Source organism: Stegostoma tigrinum, chromosome 10 (assembly GCF_030684315.1).
Source record: "Stegostoma tigrinum isolate sSteTig4 chromosome 10, sSteTig4.hap1, whole genome shotgun sequence".
NCBI classification, from domain to species: Eukaryota; Metazoa; Chordata; class Chondrichthyes; order Orectolobiformes; family Stegostomatidae; genus Stegostoma; species Stegostoma tigrinum.
The window spans coordinates 26040664-26065858 of NC_081363.1; the positions used below are offsets into that span (position 1 = coordinate 26040664).

The 25195-nt window shown below is 43.0% G+C and overlaps 1 protein-coding gene across 3 annotated transcripts in view; it reads left to right on the forward strand.

The window, feature by feature from the left end:
• Positions 1-7770: 7770 nt before the first annotated feature.
• The window catches only part of asb2a.1 (ankyrin repeat and SOCS box containing 2a, tandem duplicate 1), a 43992-nt gene continuing 26567 nt past the window's right edge, over positions 7771-25195 (forward strand). The window contains exons 1-4 of one of the 3 annotated variants that reach the window (XM_048537940.1): positions 7771-7911; positions 19233-19500; positions 21165-21254; positions 22287-22453. In XM_048537940.1, coding sequence (XP_048393897.1) covers positions 19253-19500; positions 21165-21254; positions 22287-22453 — 505 coding nt within the window. In that variant the 5' untranslated portion in view covers positions 7771-7911; positions 19233-19252. Of the gene's footprint in view, positions 7912-18915; positions 19041-19232; positions 19501-21164; positions 21255-22286; positions 22454-25195 lie in introns of those variants that run through there. The other 2 variants (XM_048537942.1, XM_048537941.2) reach the window with 2 other exon arrangements.

Below are 25195 nucleotides of genomic sequence, written 5' to 3' on the forward strand. Positions count from 1 at the left end.
CAAAATCTGCTCCAACCCTCCAAAGACCATCCTACACATACCCATTCTATCCTTGTATTTACCACGGCTAATCCACCTAGCCTGCACATCCCTGGACACGACTGGGAAATTTAGCACAGCCAACCCACCTAACCTGCACATCTTTGGACTGTGGGAGAAAACTGGAGCACCTGGAAGAAATCCACGCAGACATGGGGAGAACATGGAAACTCCACATAGATAGTGCACACCCCAAGCTAGAATCAAATGCAGGCCCCTTGCGCGGTGAGGCGGCAATGCTAACCACTGTGCGACCCCTATCTTATCTCTGTCGTTAGCAGAGACATCCTCTAGTTTTAGATCAGACCACACTTGAACTTAACGTTGAATTCTTCACTTCACGATCATTCTTTCATAAATGATACCCTATTATGAAATTATTGATTAACTCTATATAATCACACAGGATGAAATCTGAAATAGCCTGAAATTTTAAAAAATGCTAGAGAGACTCAGCAAGTTGTGGCAGCATCCAAAGAGAGAGAAATAGTTAATGTTTCAGATCTGCGACCTTTCATCGGAACTGGGGAAAGTTAAAAATGCTTTCAACAAATGAGAGATGAAAGAGGACCAAAGGAAGATAGATATATATAGGGTGGAAGATTGGCACAATTGAGAAACATAGTAGTTAGCCTTAACAAGGAGGCAGGGGTGAATCTAGTAATGGAGACCGCTTTGTGGAGCACCTACGCTCGGTTTGCGACAAACAACAACACCTCCCAGTCGCGAACCACTTCAACTCCCTCTCCCACTCCCTGGATAACATGTCCATCCTGGGCCTCCTCCAAGTGTCACAACAATGCCACCCAGAAACTGAAGGAACAGCACTTCATATTCTGCCTTGGAACCCTGCAACCCAATGGTCTCAATGTGGACTTTACGATCTTCAAAATCTCCCCAACCCTGACTTCACCCCATGACCAGCACCCCCCTCTCTTCCCCACCGCCTTGATCTGTCCGTCTTCGCTCCCACCTACCTGCTCCTCCCTCCTCACTGACCAACCCCCATCCCAACTCCCTACCTACACTCACCTTTACTAGCTTCAACCCTGCCTCCTCAACCTGTCCGTCTTCTCTCAACCTATCTGCTCCACTATACACCTTTCTATCACCTCCTCTCCTCTCTCTAATTATTTCAGAGCCCCCTTCCCTCCCCCCATTTCTGAAGAAGGGTCCAGACCCTAAACATCAGCTTTCCTGCTCCTCTGATGCTGCCTGGCCTGCTGTGTTCATCCAGGTCCACACCTTGTTATCTCAGACTCTAGCACCAGCCGTTCCTACTATCTCATAGTAGTTAGCCTTCTAAAGTCAAAGGGATGTGATGAAGTAAGAAAAGAAATGACAAAGGAGAGATGTGCATGCAGAACATTTGCTGCTGTCTGAAAGCAAATATCAGTGAAAAGCTAAATCATGCAAAGAAAAGGGATTAAAATTAGAGGACAACATTTACGGTAAGAAGGTAAAAGCACATGGGATCCAGGATAACTTGGCAAGATGGATCCAAAATTGGCTTTGTGGTAGGAAACAGAGGGCAGTGGTAGAAGGGTGATTGGAGGCAGGTGACCAATGGCATACCACATGGGTCCCATATTGTTCATGATATATATAAATGAAGTAGATGAGAATATATAGGGGGATTATTAATAAGTTTGCAGATGACACAAAGATTGGCCAGGTAGTAAGGAAGAATGTCTTAGGTTATAGGAAGATATATACGAGTTGATCAGATGGACAGATCAGTGGCAGATAGGATTTAGCCCTGAAAATGCCTTTTGTAAGAAATAACTAGACAAGGAAATACTCAATGAATGGCAGGACACTAGTAAGCTCAGAGGAACAGAGGGATCTTGGGATGCTGGTCCACTTGTCCATCGGTCCCTGAAGACAGCAGGGCAGGTTAATAGGGTGGTTTAGGAGGCATATGAGACATTTGGCTTTATCACTTGTGACACAGATTAACAGTGAGATTACATTGGAGTTGCACAAAACATTGTTTAAGCCACAGCTGGAGCATTGTGTGCAGTTCTCGTTGCCACACTGTAGGAAATTGCAACGGAGGGGATACAGTGGAGATTCACCAGGATGTTTAACTATGAAGTGAGACTGGAAAGGCCTAGGTTGTACTCTTTAGAACAAAGAAGGCTGTGAGGAGGGACCTGATTGAAGTGTACATGATTACAATGGGCATAGACAATTTGGAGAGGAAGTAGCTATTCTGTTTAGTTGAAGGGTCAATGATGAAGGAGCACAACTTGAAGGTGAAGGGCAGGAGATTTACAGGAGATTTGAGGAAAATATTTTCACCCAGGGGGTGATGGGAATCTGGAACGCATTGCTTGGGAGGATAACAGAGGCAGAAAACCTCACAACCTTTAAAAGTTACAAGGAAGAGCATTTGAAACATTATAACATTCAAGACTATGGACCAAGTGCTGGAAAGTGGGATTAGTGTAGATAGCTTGGTACAGACTTTCAGAGATGGCTAGAATTGCAGATGTTGAAGTCAGAATCAATACACCCGTGATGCAGAACTCCGATGAAGGGTCCCAACCTGAAACAATGACTTTTCAATTCCTCTGATGTTGCTTGACCTGCTGTGTTCTTCCAGCTCCGCACTGTATTGGTACAGATTTTATGGGTTGAGGGGCCTCTTCTGTGATGTATGACTGTAACTCTAAAGTATTGGAGAAACTCAGCAGACCTGATAGCATCTATGGAGAAAGCAACATAGTTAACATTTCAAGTCCAATGAGACTTGTTAAAAACTCACACAAGTTTAACTTTTTACCATATATACTTGATTTTTTCCCTGTTCACTTAAGCACTATTAGAATTAAACTCTTTGTCCCTTCTTATCTCACTCTGCTTATCTTTTAGCAAAACATCATGTTGTTTTTCGGCTTTGACTTTTCTCTTTATGTTGATAAATTCACTTTTACCTAAATGTTGTCCTTTAATTATATATCACTGATTTCCTGACCCAGCTATTTCAAACATTATTTAAACAGGCTTTCTTATAGTTTGTTAGTTTTCCAATCATAAAGGGTTTGAAACTGCTACTATCAGTTGTTAACTGTTAAGAGTTTCTGATATTTCAGTTGTTTCTTGATCGGGGTTCTTCTAAATGATAAAGGAGGAAGAGTAGCAGAAATTTGGGAACAGTGCAACTGGAGTAAAATTAAGTAGGAACCATTGTTGGATGAATCTCTGTTGACTTTAAATGACAGTGTAAAAAGCAAAATGTGGTTTGCACACCTGTTGAACAATTGTCCTCGATGGAAATGAAAATTAAAAGAAGAGTTTAACAGGTGGCCAAGCTCATAATGCACGCTTTATAATTCAAAATCATTTAGCATAGTGTAATCTTCCTGGGGAAAAACAATAAATCACAGCTCTTAACAAGTCAATTCTCAGGCAGTTCCATTTTGTTGAGGATTGACCATAACAAAACATAAACAGACGTCAAAGCTTCAACCAATTGTAATATCAAATCACAACTAGTTACAAGAGTATCACTATTCTGGAACCTGACAATGACAAGCCACAACCGAATATTAGTAGTACTGTATTAGATTAAATTTTTTGGTTAGAGTGCAACTGCCAATTTGAGACTAGTGGCTGTCATGATGATTTCCAACTTTGCAGTGCCCACTTTACACACCATCCAGATAGTTCTGCATATTTCTGAGCGAGTATTAAAATTTGATCTCACTGGAGGAGCAAGTTTGCTTAAATTTTAAACTTGATTTGATGACAGACTGAATTTGTACTTAAGCCAGCCAGTTTTGTCCCACGTGCTTTACCAGAGCCTCCAGCAGAGAATCTCACATGTCTTCTCTCTGGAGTCAGATCAGAAACTGACAATGTTGATATTCCCTCACTTTTGCATCCCTGCCAGATGGAAACCTTGGCATGAATGCAAAGGTAGCACCCTTAGTCATCTGAAAATAGTGTTTTGTACAACATTTCCCCTGGTGATATTTGGAGGTGTTTCTTGAATTCATGTCTACTCTTGGAAAGTTATCAATAATTCGCAAAATACTGAAGCCATGAATCATGTAGTGTAGTCTGTGCTCTAAATTTAGAATCCCATTGCTCAGCCTAGAAGCAATCAGGCACTGAACAGATAAATATATTGAGTTAGTTAAAGCCTGTGGACAAAAACTTTTAACCTAAAATTTATATATTCACAGGCTTCTTAAAATCCTGCACGTTGCATTCAACAGCTTGCTGAGTACCACACACCTTGTCAAGAAATGGAGTAGGAGACCATTCTAAATCATAAAGCTTGATCTTAGTTCTTAAATTAAAGTAACTAAAATAGTCATGACTGTCAATTGAAACCCAAAGTAGAGTATGATGTAAGTAAAATAAGGGAAATCTCATCAAATGAAGATATAATCCTTGATAGAGATAATTTATTTTGAAGAGTAAACTGTCAGAATTATAATTCTTAATGTAAATGTGCAAACAACAATAACAATTTAGTGTAGTAAACTGTCTTAGGACTCATTACTGGAGGGTAATCAGACAGAATTTGAGACAAAAACTAAATGAGATGACATTAGAACAAGTGGTTAAAATCTTGGACAAATAATTTTAATGAGGATGTTAAAAGAGAGGAGAAAACTTGAGAGGCAGAAGGAAAAAATAAATAATTGCATTTATATGGCATCTGCACAATCTCATGATATCCTGAACACTTTGCAATCAATGAAGCACTTTTGAAGTCTAGACAGGCTTGTAGTACGGGAAATTCACCAGCCAAATTGCACAGCAAGATCCTGTAAATAGCAATGTGAAAATGATCAATTAATCTGTTTCTTTAATGTTAATTTAGTGATAAAAATTGACCAGGCACGCTGGATGAATTTCAATGAAACAGTATTGTGAAATGCTTTATATCCACCTGATGTGGCAGACAACATTTGAAACATGGCACCTCTGACAGTGCATTATTCCCTCAGTACTGTACCGGTGAGACAACTTCCATTTTTGTACTCAACTTGCTGTAGTAGACTTAAACCTTCGAACTCAGAGTATGAGAACATTACCAATTTATGCATGTCTGCCACATATACAAGAGCAGAAAATCCAAAGCTTAAAGTCAAGGCAGTCGAAAGTATTAGATAACAAGGTGTAGAGCTGGATGAAGAAGGGTCTAGGCCAGAAACGTCAGCTTTCCTGCTCCTCTGAGGCTGCTTGGCCTGCTGTGTTCATCCAGCTCTACACCTTATTATCTCAGATTCTCCAGCATTGGCAGTTCGTACTATCTCTGCAGCAAAAAGTATGGTCTCCTGAAAAATATTGAAAATCAAAGATACATGAAAGGTCATATTTTCAAGATAGCTCAGATTTCAGAGGATTGTAAAGCTGAGGTAGTTATAGATACAGGAAGGTTGGGTCCCCAGACATATTTGAAAACAAGCAAGTGATCTTTAAAATTAAGATGTTGACATTCTTGGGCTAATTTAGATGAATACTGTTGGTGAATGAGACTTGGTATGAGCAAAGTTTTCATGGAGAGCAAAAGGTGGGATCTTTTCAAGAAAATATTTAAATGGTCAAATCTAGAGGTAGCTATGGCATGAGTGAGTATTTCAACCATTGAATAGTTGATGCATGAACAGCAATAAATTATATAATACCTTTAAATGTAATAAAATATCCTAAGATGCTTCACAAGAGCATTATAAATTGAAACATGTCATAGAGTCATGAAGACAAATTAGGTCAGATGACCAAATGTTTGGTGAAAGAATTTTGTTTGTCATTTATATAAAGGATTTGGATGAAGATATCGAAGGTGTGGTTAGTAAATTTGCAGACGATACCAAAACTGGTGGCACATTAGACAGTGAAGAAGGTTTTCTAAGATTACAAAGGGAACTTTATCAAATGGGCCAATGGACTGAAAAATGGCAGATAGAGTTCAATCTGAATAAATGTGAGGTACTGCCTTTTGGTACAACAAACAGGAGTAGGATTTGGTGATGCCTCTTCTGGAGTACTGTATCTAGTTTTGGTCACTCAAGTATAAGAAGGATATTATTAAGCTGCAGGGGGTTCAGAAGAGATTTACTTGCTAGGTATGGAAGGTTTGAGTTATAAAGAAAGACTGGATAGGCTGGAACTTTTATCACTGGAGCATAGAATGTTGAGAAATGACCTCATAGACGTTTGTAAAATCATGAGGGGTATAGATAGGATTAATGGTAGTTGTCTTTACCTTAGGGTGAGGGATTTCAAGACCAGGAAAGCGCATTTTTAAGGCAAGAGGAGAGAGATTTAAAAAAGACATTAGGGGCAATTTATTTACACAGATGGTGCTTCACATGTGGAGTGACGAAGTGGTGGATGTGGGCACAATTATAACATTTAGTTGTAAGTGCATGAATAGGAAAGGTTGGGAGGGATAAGGGGCAGGAGCAGGCATGTGGGACTAGTTTAGTTTGCGATTATGTTTGGTATAGACTGGTTGGACTGAAGGATCTGTTTCTGTGTTGTATGACTGTATGACTCTATCATTACCTTAAAGGAGAAAAAGAAGGTCTCACGGAGAGGTGCCAGGAAGAAATTTCCACAGCTGAACACCCAGGCAAATAAAGACACAGTCACCAATGATGGAGGAATTAAGAGTGTGCATGTTTAAGAGGCTAGAATTAGATGGGTGCTGGTATTTTGGAATGTTGACTGGCTGAGATTTTAGATATCTAGAGAGACAAGGTCATAGAGGGATTTGAATTTATGGGTGATAATTTTAAAATCAAGTCCTGGCTTGAGCAGGATTCAGTGTGGGCCACTGAGTCCAGCAGCAATGAGGTAAATGGGACTTGGTGCAAGTTAAGACATAGACAGCAAATTTTGGCTGACCCCGATTTTCTGCAAGGTAGAAGTGGGACACTAATCAGGTGGACATTTTATTTGCCAAGTGAGGAGGTAGCCAAGGTGTGAATGAAGGTTTCAGCAGCAGCTGAGTTGAAACAGCAGCAAAGTTGGGCAATTTTACAGAAGTGGAAATGTCTTGCGATGGTGCAAATATGTACTCAGAAGCTAATTTGGGGGTCAAGCATGTTTGAGAACAAACCAGCTTAGACTCGGACTGTCAGCAAGCAGACAGCTGGAGTCGGGAGCTTGTGAACACACTGTGTAGCGGGGACCAAAAACATAGAACATTACAGCACAGTACAGGCCCTTCGGCCCTCGATGTTGTGCCGACCTGTCATACCGATCTGAAGCCCATCTAACCTACACTATTCTATGTACATCCATATGCTTGTCCATATTCCATGTACGTCCATGGCTTCAAATTCCCTAATGTTTAGGAAAGGTAGAATGCAGGGACAGGACATATTTGGATGATGTTGCCACAGGGCCACATATTGATGAACAACGGGAGCCAAATATTGATCCTTGGGAGGGTGTCCACTGGTAAGAGTTTGACAACGGGAACAGCAACAATTTGGGAGATTCTCTGGTTGGCCATGGGTAGAAATAGAAGCACCTAAGTAAGCAATAGAGAAGCAGCACTGGTGCTGCTTGGTGTTTTGAAGCATACCACGAGCGGTAGACAGGTCAGAACGATGAGGATAGTTCAGCACAGTTAAATATACTTTCCAGTCACACTCCAGCTGGTTGATACACTACCATAATTCATCTGTTATGATTGGTCATGCACTGATACAAAAATAGAGCTACTTCAATGCCCTCTATTCTTGCATAAAGGGCAGGCAGAGAGGAGGCGGTCTAGACTGGAGGGAATCGGGACTGCTAAAAAAGTTCAAGGAACGTCTCCGGATAGGCTTTAAACTAAAAGATCAAACAGGGACGTTAACCTGAGGATTGCAAAGAAGCCCCCCGACAGGATAAACGGTAATTTACCATTGCAACCGTGTGCGCTGCCTTTGCAAACAGAAATGGCAAAGAGTCTCAGAAAAATGCAAAGAAAAATAACAAGGCTGCTTAAAATCTCGGCTTATGCATTGTTCACTAAAACAATTCGCCTTAATTCCATCGAGATGGCCTACACCAATTCCATCTGCGAAAATAATCGTTTGAGCCGACTAGTGTGACAGTGCAGATAACATCCACGAATGTACGGTGAAAGTACTAGGTTTCTGACATCTCTTATAGGAGGAAGCTTGTACTTTCACACGGTTCAGAAAGCTGCACATATCTCAGTGCCTACATGGACATACACCCCAGGGGTCAGAGACCAAGCTCGACAGTTTGAAACTCCAGGGGGCCCAAAGGATATTCCAATTAAATTCTAGGCATGTGTGTGTGTGTGTGTTCGGATCCCGCCGTATGCATTCTGCTCTAATATATGCTGTAATATTGATGTGGAGATGTCGGTGTTGGACCGGGGTGGACAAAGTCAGAGGTCACAGGATACCAGGTTATAGTCCAACAGGTTTAATCCAATAGGTTTATTTGAAATCAAAAGCTTGTGATTTCAAATAAACCTGTTTGACTATAATCTGGTGTCGTGTGACCTCTGACCAACGTTATTGCCAGTATCGAGCACTCAGTATTAACATATTGTTTGTAACAGCTTTCTGGGGAGTTCGACAAACTTGTTTACCCTCTGCGTTCCTGTTGCGCAATGCAGACATCGTCAGCAGTTTGAAACCTGATGCAAGATGAACTGTACAAACTCGATAAACTACTTCAGGAAAAGCTGCTAGTCGAGGCTTTTGTTTAGAAGAGATCTCTGTGTGTTTGTGTGTGTTTCTGATTGGGCTCCAGTCACCGGGTTTATCCTTCTCCCTATTTTGGATTGGGATGTAACATTTTACAATCTTTCCCTTGTCTGGCACCACATATAAAGGGGTCAGAAGATTGTGACCAGACCCTTCGTGTCTTCCCTTCGCTTCCCTTAGCAACCTCGGATACATCTGAACCGCTGATTTTTTTTATTTCAATCACTGGCAACCATTAAATTCCCGCTTTATTTCGATCCTGCCCATTTTCCCAATGTCTCTCTCATCACAGCATCGTCAGTACTGTCCCTTTCTCTTTGATCAGACGAACACAAAGTACATCTTTGGTACAAACAAAAAACGAGTTCCTGAAGAAACTCAGCAGGTCTGGCAGCATCCATGGGGAGAAAAAAGTACTCAACGTTTCTAGTCCAGTGACCCCCATTCCTGCAAATTCTGATTTTGTTTCAGATCTCCAGCATTCGCAGCTCTTTGTTTTATTTACTTGTTCAGTATCTCGAAAATACCCTGGGAAAAAAATTCACAAGAAAAGTTTATTTTTGAGAGCACTGATGAAGAGTCATCCAGACTCGAAACGTTAGCTTGCCCTCTCTGCACCGATGCTGCCTGACCGGCTGTGATTTCCAGCATTTTTTTTTGTTTCCAGTAGATTCCAGCATCTATAGTAATTTGCTCCAACATTTCTTTTGCATACTATTATACACCAGTATTTCTTTTAATTAAATTCACAAAGAACAATCCCTGGTGTTCTACCAACAAAACAAAAATGGATCCATTACTAGTTTTTAGCCTGAAAGACGGAATTCCTGTTTCATTCGTTGCAAGAATACCTCTTTCTGTAAGAATCTCAGAATATCCGCCTACATTGTTTGATTGGTGAAAGAGCTTGGTCTCTCGTTCATTCCTTCAATTCCTCCTTCCACTCTAAATCTGACAGCCCACGTGTTAGCTTTGAACCAACCGGTTGCTGACAGTTTAGGCATTCTTCCCAGGAGCACAGCTGTTTAGTTGGCAGGACTGTTGAGTCCATGACTTTGCAAGATTGAGGCATTTAGAACTGAACATCTAAACTAGCTTGAGGACAAAATAACGCTTCTGTTTTACGTAGTTTATGGATCACATTTGTTGTGAGAAATTAAAGTTTATCCATCTCTGCATAATTCTGATGAATTGGGAACAAAAGTTCCTTTGTTTCATCCCTATATGAGCTAAAGAGTCCATCTGTTCAGAGAATTAAAAACTGTAGCTGTATGTGCTGCGCTTCAAAACATGCAAAATGTCTTGCATGCTGACATGGTTTTTACTTTCCACTTTACCTTCAAATGCTTTTCTGTGTCACAGTTTATTGGGAAGCAACGATGAGACCATAGAACATGAAGCCGTAAGACACTGGAGGGGAAGTAAGCAGTAAAAATGATCAGTTGACATAACATTGCAGATTTGTTCACACATGAACAAATTCATGACTGACTTCTTTCAAAAGTCTGAACCTTGAATCCCAGACTTAGATCCTTCCTCACACCCAGTGGTTGCAGGGTCCCATCTGTGAGAGGGCTATTAATAACCCACAGTATAGCTTTTAAATACATGAATGGGCCCTGTAAATTCCTGTTCTTACCGTGGCCTACTTTGAGTACTAGAATACTGTGAACAGTTTTCATCCTCTTCTCTAAGGAAAGATTGGATGAAATTCAGAAGAAGGTTCATTGTTTGGAGATATCTTCCGATGTGGAGATATTGAGTAGATTGGGCCTGTAAACTTTGGAGTGCAGAAAAATGACAGGCAACTTCATTGAAACATACTAGATTCTTCGGGACTTGATATGGTAGATGTGAAAAGGATGTTTCTGCTTGCGTGAGAGTTTAGGACCCGAGATCAACATCTCAGAGTCAGGTGGCACCTATATAAGATAGAGATGGGGAATCATTGAATCCCTACACTGTGGAAACAGGCCATTCAACCCATTGAACCCACACCAATCCTACAAAGAGTATCACAACCAGGCCCACCCCCCAAGCCCTCATTTCTCACGGCTAATCCAACTTGCCTGCACATCTCTAGATACTACCAGGCAATTTATCATGGCCAATCCACCCAACCTGCACATCTTTGGACTGTGGGAGGTAACCCACGCAGACATGTGGAGAATGTGCAAACTCCACACATATAGACACCCAAGACTGGAATCGAACCCTGGGCCCCGTCGCTGTGAGACAGCAGTGCTAAAGACCGAGCGATTGTGCCACCCATAGAATATGTTCTCTCAGAGGATCGGAATGTTGTAACCATTTACTATGGAGAGCTGTTGAGGGTGGGTCATTAAGAATATTCAAAACTGAGATAGATTTTTAATTAGTAAGACAATCAAAAGTTACGAGCAAAAGACAGGAAAGTGAAGGTGAAGATTACTTGATCAGCCACAATCTTATTCAGTTGTGGAAAAGATTTGGTGGGTCAAAAGGTCTGCTTCTGCTCCTATGCCTTATGGCTTCATGATCTATAGTCTCATCATTGCCCCCCAATAAACTATGACACAGAAAAGCATTTGAAGGTAAAGTATAAAAGTGCAAACAATGTTGTCTAAAGTTTACAAATCTCTTTCAATTTACATTGAAATAGGGTATCATATTAGGATCTAGTTAAACTTATGTAATATTTGAACAAAAATACAATAAGTTTTCCTTGTTAAAGTTAATTTAGAGATGGTACGCATAATGATGACATGAGATGGCCCTTACTGTTCACAGTAGATTCACTGTCTACAAAGAGAACAAGCCACAGTCAAAATATGCATATTAGTTCCTTGAGAAATAGAATATTACATTGTCATCATCAATTTGGTATTTTTAAACATAAAATATACCCATCACCAAATTCATGATGACCAAAAAATCTGTCTCCTGTCACTATTTTATATTAGCGTTAAGTAGTCCATCTCTTTCTTTCATGTAGAAATGAAAATATGTCATCCCAAACGTTGGTACAATCTTGTGTCAGCTTGACTGAGTTGCAACCAGTTTTACATTGAATCAGAGGATCTTGGGTTCTAGTCTCTTTCCAAGATCTGAGAAAGTGACCTAAGTGTGGTATCAGAACATTGTATAAATGAAGGTGATGATTTTTAGATAAGATGTTAAATGAAAGCTAGCTTTATTTATTTGGACATATTTAATAGATTTAATAATACCAGTTAAAAGAAATGGGAACTTGATCTTCATCCAAAAAGATATTAACTGACTTATTACATCACCTATGGGACTTTGTGCACAAATTGACAGCTCTGTTTGCCCACATAACAAGAGTGAATACACTTGAGTAATATTTGGATAACAAAGTGTGGAGCTGGATGAACACAGCAGGCCAAGCAGCATCTCAGGAGCACAAAAGCTGACATTTCGGGCATAGACCCTTTATCAGAATCCAGAGAGCAAAGCACCTACTGGAAACTACTTCACATCATTTTTCTGTAAAGAGATTGTCTATGTGCATCTGTTTATTATACCATTCATAATAGAAAGCAGGTTGAATGCAGACACTGTTTCATAAGAAAGAGATAAGTTTTTGTTGCATGAGGAAATTGGGAAATTGAATAAAAAGGTGAAGTGTCTAGGCCCGAAACGTCAGCTTTTCTTCTCCTGAGATGTTGCTTGGCCTGCTGTGTTCATCCAGCTCCACACTTTGTTATCTTGGATTCTCCAGCATCTGCAGTTCCCATTATCTCTAAGTAATATTTGGCTCTGCTTTACAATAAGAACATGAGGAATATGAATAAAGTTCTTTCTTTACAAATTTTGAGTTCCTTGAACTCTTCTAAAACTTTTTTTTCACCTATTTGATAAGTTATCTGAATGTAAGAGCATGAGAAATTAAAAAAGGCTGTACACATCTACTGTGTCATTAGACAAGATTCTGATTTATTTTCTATGTCAAGTTCTCTTTCTGTCACATCTCCATATCTTTTGATTCACTTAGAGTCCAAGGAATCTTACCAAACTCATCTTAACTGAACGTCAACAACATTCTGAGGTAGTGATCTCCAAGCATTCACAACCATCTAAGTGTTGAGATTGCTTCTCATCTCAGGTCTGAGTCTACGAATCAATTCTATATGGCCAACCCAGTATTCCAAAACAATGTCCCCTAGTCCTAAACACTTCAGCCATGGTAAAGAACTTTTCAGCATCAATCCTGTCAAATGTTATCACAGTCTTAAAATGTTAGGTCATTTTTCATTCTTTGAAAGTTCAGAGTATTTCTTTGAATTTTGCTATTTGTCAAGATCAATAACAAAAGCATGCCGTTGCCAGGAAAATGTGCAGTTAGCTGTTTAAATGATGAAGGGTGTGCAGCATCAAAGGAGGAAGTAATGCTGGTATTCATATATTTCCCACTCTAAATGGAGTTTCAGAATAAATGACAGGGATCAATGGCCTTTTGGAACTGTTGCCAATAATAGCACATCACAGTGCTGCTGAGGTTAATTTTGAACACATAAACAGAGTAAGTTTACCCAGAGGACTGCGGCATCCCATAAATTACATACTGTTACAAAGTGATAAACATGCCACAGTATATTGACCTCATTTCCTCTTAAACATATGATTATGTCACTGCAAAAAATGATTTCTTAATTACGAGGCTATATTAAACATCCTCTCATTACCCATATCTCCTAGTACCAAGATAATAAAATGTGAAGCTGGATGAACAGAGCAGGCCAAGCAGCATCTCAGGAGCACAAAAGCTGACGTTTCGGGCCTAGACCCTTCATCAGAGAGGGGGATGGGGTGAGGGTTCTGGAATAAATAGGGAGAGATGGGGAGGCGGACCAAAGATGGAAAGAAAACAAGATAGGTGGAGAGGAGAGTATGGTGGGGAGGTAGGGAGGGGATAGGTCAGTCCAGGGAAGACGGACAGGTCAAGGAGGTGGGATGAGGTTAGTAGGTAGGAGATGGAGGTGCAGCTTGGGGTGGGAGGAAGGGATGGGTGAGAGGAAGAACAGGTGAGGGAGGCAGCGACAGGCTGGGCTGGTTTTTGGGATGCAGTGGGGGGAGGGGATGAGCTGGGCTGGTTGTGTGATGCAGTGGGGGGAGGGGACGAACTGGGCTGGTTTTGGGATGCGGTGGGGGAAGGGGAGATTTTGAAGCCGGTAAAGTCCACATTGAAACCATTGGGCTGCAGGGTTCCCAAGCGGAATATGAGTTGCTGTTCCTGCAACCTTCGGTTGGCATCATTGTGGCACTGCAGGAGGCCCATGATGGACATGTCGTCTGAGGAATGGGAGGGGGAGTTGAAATGGTACACGACTGGGAGGTGCAGTTGTTTATTGCGAACTGAGTGGAGGTGTTCTGCAAAACGGTCCCCAAGCCTCTGCTTGGTTTCCCCAATGTAGAGGAAGCCACACCAGGTACAATGGATACAGTATACCACATTGGCAGATATGCAGGTGAACCTCTGCTTAATATGGAAAGACATCTTGGGGCCTGGGATGGGGATGAGGGAGGAGGTGTGGGGACAAGTGTAGCACTTTCTGCGGTTGCAGGGGAAGGTGCCGGGTGTGGTGGGGTTGGAGAGCAGTGTGGAGCGAACAAGGAGTCATGGAGAGAGTGGTCTCTCCGGAAAGCAGACAAGGGTGGGGATGGTGGTGGGGTCGGATTGTAGACGGCGGAAGTGTCGGAGGATGATGCGTTGTATCCGGAGGTTGGTGGGGTGGTGTGTGAGCATGAGGGGGATCCTCTTTGGGTGGTTATGGCGGGGATGGGGTGTGAGGGATGTGTTGCAGGAAATGCGGGAGACGCGGTCAAGGACGTTCTCGACCACTGTGGGGGAAAGTTGCGGTCCTTGAAGAACTTGGACATCTGGGATGTGCGGGAGTGGAATGCCTCATCCTGGGGGTGGAGGCAGAGGAATTGGGAATAGGGGATGGAACTTTTGCAGGAGGGTGGGTGGGAGGAGGTGTATTCTAGGTAGCTGTGGGAGTCGGTGGGCTTGAAATGAACATCAGTTACAAGCTGGTTGCCTGAGATGTAGACTGAGAGGTCCAGGAAGGTGAGGGATGTGTTGGAGATGGCCCAGGTGAACTTGAGGTTGGGGTGGAAGGTGTTGGTGAAGTGGATGAACTGTTCGAGCTCCTCTGGGGAGCAAGAGGCGGCGCCAATAGTCATCAATGTAACGGAAGAAGAGGTGGGGTTTGGGGCCTGTGTAGGTGTGGAAGAGGGACTGTTCCACGTAACCTACAAAGAGGCAGGCATAGCTGGGGCCCATGGCCACCCCCTTTGTCTGTAGGAAGTGGGAAGTATCGAAAGGGAAGTTGTTGAGGGTGAAGATGAGTTCGGCTAGGCGGATGAGGGTATCGGTGGAGGGAGACTGGTCGGGCCTGCGGGACAGGAAGAAGTGGACAGCCTTGAGGCCATCTGCGTGCGAAATACAGGTGTATAGGGACTGGACGTCCATGGTGAAAATCTGGTGTTGGGGGCCAGGGAATTGGAAGTTCTGGAGGAGGTGGAGGGCGTGGGTGGTGTCACAGACGTAGGTAGGGAGTTACTGGACCAAAGGGGAGAAAATGGAGTCCAGATTGGTGGAGATGAGTTCGGTGGGGCAGGAACAGGCTGAGACAATGGGTCAACCAGGGCAGGCAGGTTTGTGGATTTTAGGAAGGAGATAGAAACTGGCCGTGCGGGGTTAGGGAACAATGAGGTTGGAGGCTGTGGGTGGGAGGTCCCCTGAGGTGATGAGGTCATGAATAGAGTTTGAGATGATGGTTTGGTGCTCGGGGTTGGGGTCATGATCAAGGGGGTGGTAGGAGGAGGTGTCGTAGAGTTGGCCCTTAACACTCATTGTAAAGCAATTAAATATACAAACCATTTTTACCATTATGAACAAGTTCGTTTCTTTTTATGCAATTCCCCAATTTCCTAGTGCAACAAAAACTTATCTCTTTCTTATAAAACAGTGTCTGCATTCAACCTGCTTTCTAATATGAATGGTATAATAAGCAGATGCACATAGACAATCTCCTTACAGAAAAATGATGTGAAGTAGTTTCCAGTAGGTGCTATGCTCTCTGGATTCTGATAAAATCGTCGACATTGTGGCTGACAACAAAAATGTACATTTAAATTGTGCATTTAATTGTGATCATAATTGATTATGATCATGATTTTGAATTGATTAGATGATTGCAATCAAACAAAAAAAACATAAAAGGGGATATTAGGATAGGTGACTTAAAACTTAGATAAGTGGATAGATTTTAAGCAGGATCTTAAAGGTTTAGAGACATGGAAGTTTAAGGTGTCAATCTAGAGCTAAGAGCCAAAGGTTTGAAATCACAGCTGTCAATGGTAATATAGAGGGAATGGGTAATCCACAAAAGGCTAGAACTGGAGAAATTGAGTCTCTTTGAGATTTGCAAAGAGAAAATTATAAAGATAGTAGGGAATGTGGGCATTGACATTGGTGTACACTGAGATGAGTATTTTAAAATTAAAGTCTTGGTAGACCCGGGTCAATTTAGGTCAATAAGCACAGGGATGATGAGTAAGTGAATCTTAATAAATGTGAGGCTGTAGGTGGCAAAACTTTGGACAATTTCAAGTTTATAGAGGACAAGAAATAGGAGGATGGCAAAACGTGCATTGAGATAATTCAGTTTGGAGAACACAACTACATGGAGCTAGGCTACAGAGAAACATAAACCAAGATAGGATGAATATGGACATTGTCACTGGAGTCAAAGTCAGGGGTCATTATAATGGAGAGAATTTGCGCCTGAGGCTCAGCTCAGATTCAAATAGAAGGCTGACGTAAATAGTCTGATTCTTCTGGACACAGTGAGCAGGGCAAAGGATGGAATCTGTAGGGAGTAAATGGAGTTTATTACAAAGGATGAACATTATTGTTTCTGTCATTGGCAGAAACAGCAGCTTAATAAGAATTAGAGTATGGACGAGCAGTCTGACAACATCGGCACAACAAAGGGCTCCTGAGAGGTGGCACTGAGATAGGTTTGGTATCATGCTGATACATGTGTAACCTCATTTTTTTTTGGTTCCAATGATGTTGCCGAGGGGCAATATCCAGATAAGAAATAGGAAGGTATCAAGGATTGATCCTTAATGGATGCAAGGGATGAAGTGAGATAATGTTGCAGGAGCTTCTTCACTTGCGATTGAATAACTAAGAGTGAAAAGGCAATTCTACCAAATTGGCCTTGAAACCCAATATATGCTATTGTAGCTGTGTACCATAGGCTAATAAAAATCAAACATGTACTGTCAGACTTCTGGATAGCCAGAATCTAAGTCATAAATATGGGCCCAACCTGCAGGATGTCTTTCATTGCGTGCTCTTTTCAGTGATTAAATTGGTAATGTCTCCAGTTGTTTCAGTGCTAATTCTGATTGATTGTTGTGAAAAAGCAGCTCACTCATCTACATGCACGTTAAATTCAAAGAAACTGGTTGAAATAAAGGCTTTCATTAACAGGGGGATTGAGTTTAAGAGTCGTGAGATCTTGTTGCAGCTCTATAAAACTTTGGTTAGACCGCACTTAGAATACTGCGTCCAGTTCTGGTCGCCCTATTATAGGAAAGATGTGGATGCTTTGGGGAGGGTTCAGAGGAGGTTTACCAGGATGCCGCCTGGACTGGAGGGCTTATCTTATGAAGAGAGGTTGACTGAGCTCGGACTTTTTTCATTGGAGAAAAGGAGGAGGAGAGGGGACCTAATTGAGGTATACAAGATAATGAGAGGCATAGATAGAGTTGATAGCCAGAGACTATTTCCCAGGGCAGAAAAGGCTAACACGAGGGGTCATAGTTTTAAGCTGGTTGGAGGAAAGTATAGAGGGGATGTCAGAGGCGGGTTCTTTACACAGAGAGTTGTGAGAGCATGGAATGCGTTGCCAGCAGCAGTTGTGGAAGCAAGGTCATTGGGGTCATTTAAGAGACTGCTGGACATGCATATGGTCACAGAAATTTGAGGGTGCATACATGAGGATCAATGGTCGGCACGACATCGTGGGCTGAAGGGCCTGTTCTGTGCTGTACTGTTCTATGTTCTATGTTCTATAAATTTCTTCTTGTCATACGCAGTACATTTTTTTCAATAAAACTGTGCTTCTACTCTCCAAGTGATACATTTCCATGAATTATAGCACAGAGAGAATTTGAAATTAATCCAAATTCAAAGTAAATTGGGTGTGTCAGGTTTATTTATGATAATCCATATCTTGCATCATACAGTTAATTTGGGATTTGCTTGTCTGTTTTTAATTGGTACTGAATATTGCAGAAAACACAACAGTCTGTATTGTGCCAATTAACTTCCTTACCCTTTGGTTACGATGATGGATAAAATGGTGACAATGGTGATTGGATATCTAATACATGTATTAAGTTGTGGTGCAGTGGTTTCAGCGTCTGTGCTTTCCCAATGACTGGGTGAAGTATGTGGCATTGGAGAAGATGCAACTGGCCAAGGCTCAATCAACAGTACCTGCGATATCTGCAGCACCTCAACTAGAATTAGGACAGCAGATACGGAGGAGCAGCATCAACTCTAAGCCACACATTGTCCTGACTTGCAAATATAGTGTCAACATAGTCTTACCAGATTATGGGGTGGCTCTTTTATTAGAGAGGGGCATGACGAGTGGTGTTTTAACCTCAGGGTCACCACACTTCTGGCCAGGGGAGAGGATGAGAATGTGAGTCCTTTATAGTACCCTCAACTGCTGTGGGAGCTGAAACCAAGCTGTTGGTATCTCACCGTATCAGAGACGAGTCATCTGACCAACTGAGTTAAAGGAACCCCTGAACTTGCAAATGTATCACTTCTCTTACTAAAATTGGGTCAAATTCTTGTAACTCCCTCCCTCGCTGCATTGTGAGTGTAACTACGCCATATGGACTGCAGTGGTTCAAAAGGGCACACCATCTCTTTCTCAATGGCAATGGGCAACAGATATGTTGCCCCTGTCAGCAATGTCCACATCCCATGAACGAAATGTAAAACAAAAACTGGCTGCAATGAATTCGTGACAGCTGTTTAAACTCAGCAAACATAATCAGATTCTAGCAGCTCCCACGAAAGGAGGTGGAGAAGGTGTGTGCGCGCGCATGTTTCCCTTAAAGCAGGACCAAACAGAGGCTTTTGGGGTTCCATACAATTAGCGCATAACCAACGTGAAGCCACCTCGATCAAACAGCACCAGTACAATAGGAGGCCATGAAACAGAAGGAATAGCAATCTCTAACTGGTCACATTAAACAGAAGTAAGAAATCTGAGAGCGCGCATTCAGCAAACCACAATATACACATGCATCCACCAGGCACATTAGATCACGTTGATTTCTCTAGGACCTCCCAGATTTCTTTTTGCACAGAACTGCACATAAATGGCAAGGAATGCGACATGAAAATTTGGCGAGCTTTTAAAAGTTTGTTGTGTATGTCTCCCCGCACAGCCCTCAGACGCGGCGGGAGGATGGCGACGGGAGTCACTTCCAGTCGCACGTTTGGACAGGAGGAGTACAGTTTGTACAGCAGCCTGAGTGAGGAGGAACTCATCCAGATGGCGGTCGAACAAAGCCTTGAGACACAACCTGCCTCGGTACAGCCTCAAGGTCCGAGGGGCCAGACTCATCCCAGGAACCGAGCTCAGGCCCAGGTGACGAGCCGTGTGGTTCAGACCGCAGTCGCTCAAGCCTGTCCCAAGAACAGGTGGGTGTCCAGGTACAGAGCACTACGATTCGGGCTGACAATAGCACACACACACACACACACAACACACATAGCTCTCTGACTGAAGAGGCTCAGGAGACCAGTTAATCCAACACTCGCCTGTCTCAGCTGGAATCCCCAAGGGCCATGTTAGCAGTGACATGCCTCTCTGCCCAGATATCCCTGGGGCAATGTTGAAGCAGGCACGATTGTCCCAAGCAGGCAGGCAGTGGATTTTATTTTGTGTTAGAACGTGTGTGTGAATGTGTGCATTTAACTGGGCAACCACAGCCAGTGAAATCAATAGTAGCGCGAAAAACCTTGGCAGAACCTGTTAACATTCAAATATCTTCTGGTCAATCTCACGGGTCTTGCTTAAAAAAAACCCAAAAGAACGGTGGATGCTGTAAATCAGCAACAAAAACAAAGTTGCTGCAAAAGCTCAGCAGGTCTGGCAGCATCTGTGGAGGAGAAAACAGAGTTAACGTTTCGGGTCCGGTGACCCTTCCTCTCAGAACTGAGATGCTGCCAGACCTGCTGAGCTTTTCCAGCAACTCTGTTTCTGTCACGGGTCCAGCTGCTGGTCCGGTCCAATTCATCGTTCATCTGCTCATTGCGTTTGATGTGCAAATCAGGCTAGATTTCTTGACGAAATATAGTACCATTTAACGTTACTGGAAGACAACAGAGTATGTTATTTCGGAAAACTGCTTAAAGCCCTAAGGGAAACGGGGATGAGGATGGGCTGGCAGCTAACAGGACACAGCTATCGCCAGTCTGGGAGAGGATATTGAGAGCATTGAGCAGGATAACCCCATAGGCTATCTTCTCTTGGCGACATTTCAAATCTGCGGTTAAATCCAGTCCTGTGTGTGTGTGTGTGTGTGTGCTGGAGGTATCCTCCGGCTCTTTATGGCTGGGGCATTGCATTTAATCCAAGCTGTGTTAGTCTTTTGATAGAGAATGGGATCAAGAGTTGCAGGGAAATGGGGGAGGGGAGAGGCAGGAAAGAAGGGTGGAGTTGAGATCACAACCGCATCAGTCCTGATTTTGTTCACTGGCAGAGGAGCCAAAGGGCCTTATTCCTTGGTATTTCAGCTACACCTAATCTTTTGTTTCATTCGAACTAATCTTGTGTGGCATCTACAAACCTCCTGACTCCCTTGCGGAGGGGTTCATTCAACCTACTAACTCCTCCTCTGGGAACACAAGATGTGTTGCCTTGCATCCATCCCCTGCAGCCTGTCTGTGTTGTCTCTAATCTGCCTCGTATGTCAGCCTTTCTGATTGACTAGTTTCCAACTGCCCGGATTTGATTTTTTTTATAAAAGCCTGCTCTGGTCTCGCCGTTGTTTTATTTAAACAAGACGTCATCCTAAGATGTCAACAAATACACAGCTGATACCGTGAGGGTGTGACGTTAACGCTTACCGAGTCCAGTAAAGATTGTATGGTTCTCGCGGTCCCCTTTACAATCCCTGTCAGAGCCGCTTGCTCTCGATTGTCTTATATGGTCAAATAGTCCCTCGGCATCTCCGACGCCAAAAATAAACACGTGCACGAGTCGATTGGTGCCAGCGCCTCACATTTTGAGTTGGAAGAGCCGCGGGGAGAAAAATGAGGGGCTTCTCTTACGCGGAATATTTTTCACTGTTTCATCCTCGCCGTTCTCTTAGGTCGCCTGTGACTAATTCTGCTCCGACCGCCAATCCTCCGAGAACAAATAGATTCGACGGGAGGCTGATTCGACCCCCCAAGCCCGTCGTGTAAGTGTGTCTTCAGAGCCAGACCCGGGATTATTGAAAGGGGTCTGTCGGTGGGACGGGGGGGGGGGGTGCGGTGGGGGAGTCCTTCCTAAAGGAAGTGAAAACTCCCCAAGAAGTCGGTTGATAAAAAAATGACTGGGAGAATTAAAGAGAGATACGGCGATGGGAGGATAATGTATCAGAAATTATTCCGGTTGATGAAAACGTATCAGTTAGCAGCATTTCTTTTGTAATGTGACAATTTACTTGCCGCATGATTTGGATATTTGTTTGCAGTGCAGTCCTCTGAATTAATCTTTATCCAAATATTCCCATTCAACTGAATTATACAATAAAGAAGAGAGAAGGAATCTGTAAGATGATGTTAAAGTGAAGGACCCTAAAGCTTCAACCTACAATTCAATGTAATTAGAGAGAAAGAGGGAGAGATAACTCTCGGGTTTAAAGCTTATAGCCCCGAGGGTGAGAGTAACATTTCTTTTCTCCAGGCAATGTTTTGCATTTGTCAATAAATGTGTAGGTGGAAAAGCCGAAACGTTGACTTTCTGCTCCTGCGATGCTTTCTGAGCGGCTTTTCCAGCTCCACATGTATTGACTCGAGCTTCCAGCGACTGGGAATCCTGACTGTCTCCAATGTTTCTGCATTTGCCTGGTTTTGTTTTTACTTCGGGGCGGTGCCCCTGCGCTCACTGCACTTGCTGTGACACCCAGTGCTAACCTGACCCTGAATGACATTATTCAAACAGGGGCAAGAGCTGGGCTGGCAGCAGCCCTCAGCTATTCGGCGCAAGGATCTTTAGATGTGCCCGCTGTTAAATAGAGGGAATACATCTGGACTGTTCTGGCCAATTATTCCACTTCCCACGGGACATGCAATATTTATCTCAGCGTCGAGGCGTTATCGAAGGATCAACACTTCAGGATTGATTAGGTCTGTCCAAATTGTTTGGCATCTTTTGTTTAAGCTGGATGGACAAGTTTAAAGGCTGCATTGTTGCAGTGGATATTACATCCTTTCTGCTCTTCATCCAGGGAGCCGGATCCTGTCGTTGTTGCGATAAAGAATGGTGATGAACAAACCTTGTCAAATATGATTAAAGCTGGGAAAGTGCTTTCTGAGCCAAACTCGGACGGCTGGATCCCTCTGCACGAAGCAGCTTTCTATAACAAACCCGGCTGTGTGAAATTGTTGCTTCGAGGTCAGTGAGTAAGCGGATAGCTTTATACTGTACATGATAAGAAATTGAACTGCATGTCGCGTGTCTCTAAAGTTCTAAGGTGAACTGAAGGGCTACCCAGTTTAGGGGAAATGACATGGACTGTAAAGGAACTGAAGAACAGCACCTATGCACTGGTGCACTTTCCAGGATATTACGTTTTCTCAAGATTTCCAAAAGGTATAGGCCTTGTATCGTGCACACGCGAGGGACATGATTACCTCGGAGAGGCTACAGAAGAGATTTATCCGGATGTCGCCTGGGTAGAAGAGCTTTTGTTGTGATAAGAGATTGGATAGGCTGGGGTTGTTTTCCTTAGAGGAGACTGAGGATGATTGAGATGTACGAGAGGCAGAGATAGGGTACACAGGAAGGAACATTTCCCCATAGGGGAAATGATCCAATTGATCCAATTACTGGGACACAGATTTAAGGTAAGGGACAGAAGTTTTGAACAAAGAACAAAAAACAAAGAAAATTACAGCACAGGTACAGGCCCTTCGGCCCTCCAAGCCTGCGCCGATCGAGATCCTCTGTCTAGCCTGTCATCTATTTTCTAAGGGCCTGTGCCCATTTGCTCCCTGCCCATCCATGTACCTGTCCAGATATATCTTAAAAGACGCTAACGTGTCTGCGTCTACCACTTCCTCTGGCAACGCGTTCCAGGCACCCACAACCCTCTGTGTAAAGAACATTCCACGCATATCTCCCTTAAACTTTCCTCCTCTCACTTTGAACTCATGACCCCTAGTAATTGAGTCCCCCACTCTGGGAAAAAGCTTTTAGCTATTCACCCTGTCTATACCCCTCATGATTTTGTATACCTCAATCATGTCCCCCCTCAATCTCCATCTTTCTAATGAAAATAATCCTAATCTACTCAACCTCTCTTCATAGTTAGCACCCGCCATACCAGGCAACATCCTGGTGAACCTCCTCTGCACCCTCTCCAAAGCATCCACATCCTTTTGGTAATGTGGTGACCAGAACTGTACGCAGTACTCCAAACGTGGCCGAACCAAAATCTTATACAACTGCAACATGACCTGCCAACTCTTGTACCCAATACCCCGTCCGATGAAGAAAAGCATGCTATATGCCTTCTTGACCACCCTATTGACCTGCGTTGCCACCTTCAGGGAACAATGGACCTGAACACCCAGATCTCTTTGTTCATCAATTTTCCTTATGACTTTTCCATTTACTGTATAGTTCACCCTTGAATTTGATCTTCCAAAATGCATCACCTTGCATTTGCCCGGATTGAACTCCATCTGCCATTTATCTGCCCAACTCTCCAGTCTACCTATATTCTGCTGTAATTTCTGACAGTCCCCTTCGCTATCAGCTACTCCAACAATCTTAGTGTGATCGGCAAAGTTTTGGAGAGGATCTGCGGAAAATATTTTTCACCCAGAAGGTGGTGGGAATCTGGAGCTCACTGCCGTTAAGAGCGGTAGAGGGACAACTCCTCATTACATTTAAAAAGTATTGAGACTGGCAATAACAAGGCATACAAAGTTTGCAAAGTGCTACAGTAGCTGGACAGCTTTTGACTGGCACAGATTTGATGGGCTGACGGGCCCTTTTCTTTGCTGTCGACAAATTAGTTGAATAAATTGACTGATTAAATGACTAAACTTTTCAGTGAGTCAGACCTATCAACAGCGGTAACTATACGTCGATTAGCCTAACACCTACAAGTATTGGAATCAGTTATTAAGGAAGTAGTAGCAGAATGTTTGGAAAATCTAATCTAATCAAATCGAGTTAACATGGCTTCATGAAAGGGATAGCGTGTCTGACAAAGTTTTTAGAGGACATCTCAACCAGAGTGGTTAGAGGGGAAACAGTAGATGTGTTATAACTCAACGTCCAGACTGTGTTTGACAAGGCACCTCACAAAAGGTTAAGAGTAAGATGAGAGCCCAAGGTGCTGGAGGTAGTATATCGGGATGAGGATTCACTGATGAGCTAGAAACAGTGGGTAAGGGGTTCTTTTTCAGGTTAGCAACACATAACCAGTGGGGTTCTTTGCTGGGACCACAACGGTTTCCAAAATATATTAATGACTTGGAAGAATGAAGTGAATGTGTTGCAGCTAAGTTTGCAGTCAACACAAAAACAGATGAAAAAGCAGGTTGTGAGAGGCATACAAACAGTTTACAAAGAGATGTTTATAGGTTAAGTAAGTGGGCAAAAAGTTGACAAATGGAATGTGAGTGAAGTTATTTATTTCAGAAAGGAGAACAAAAGAAGAGTCTTATTTAAATGGAGGATATCTACAGAAAGCTGCAACACAAAGAGGCTGAGGTTGTCAGGTAGGCTAATGGAATATTGGCCCTTATTTCAAGGAGGTTGGAGTATAAGAGTAGGGAATTCTTACTGCAGCTATATAAAGTTCTAGTGATCAGAGATAATGGGAACTGCAGATGCTGGAGAATCCGAGATAACAAAGTGTGGAGCTGGATGAACACAGCAGGCCAAGCAGCATCTTAAGAGCACAAAAGCTGACGTTTCAGGCCTAGACCCTTCATCAGGGAGGGGGATGGGGAGAGGATTCTGAAATAAATAGGGAGAGAAGGGGAGGCGGACCGAAGATGCATAGAGGAGAAGATAGGTGGAGAGGAGAGTATGGGTGGGGAGGTAGGGAGGGGAACCTGGACCATCTCCAACACATCCTCCACCTTCCTGGACCTTTCTATCTCCATCTCAGGCAACCAC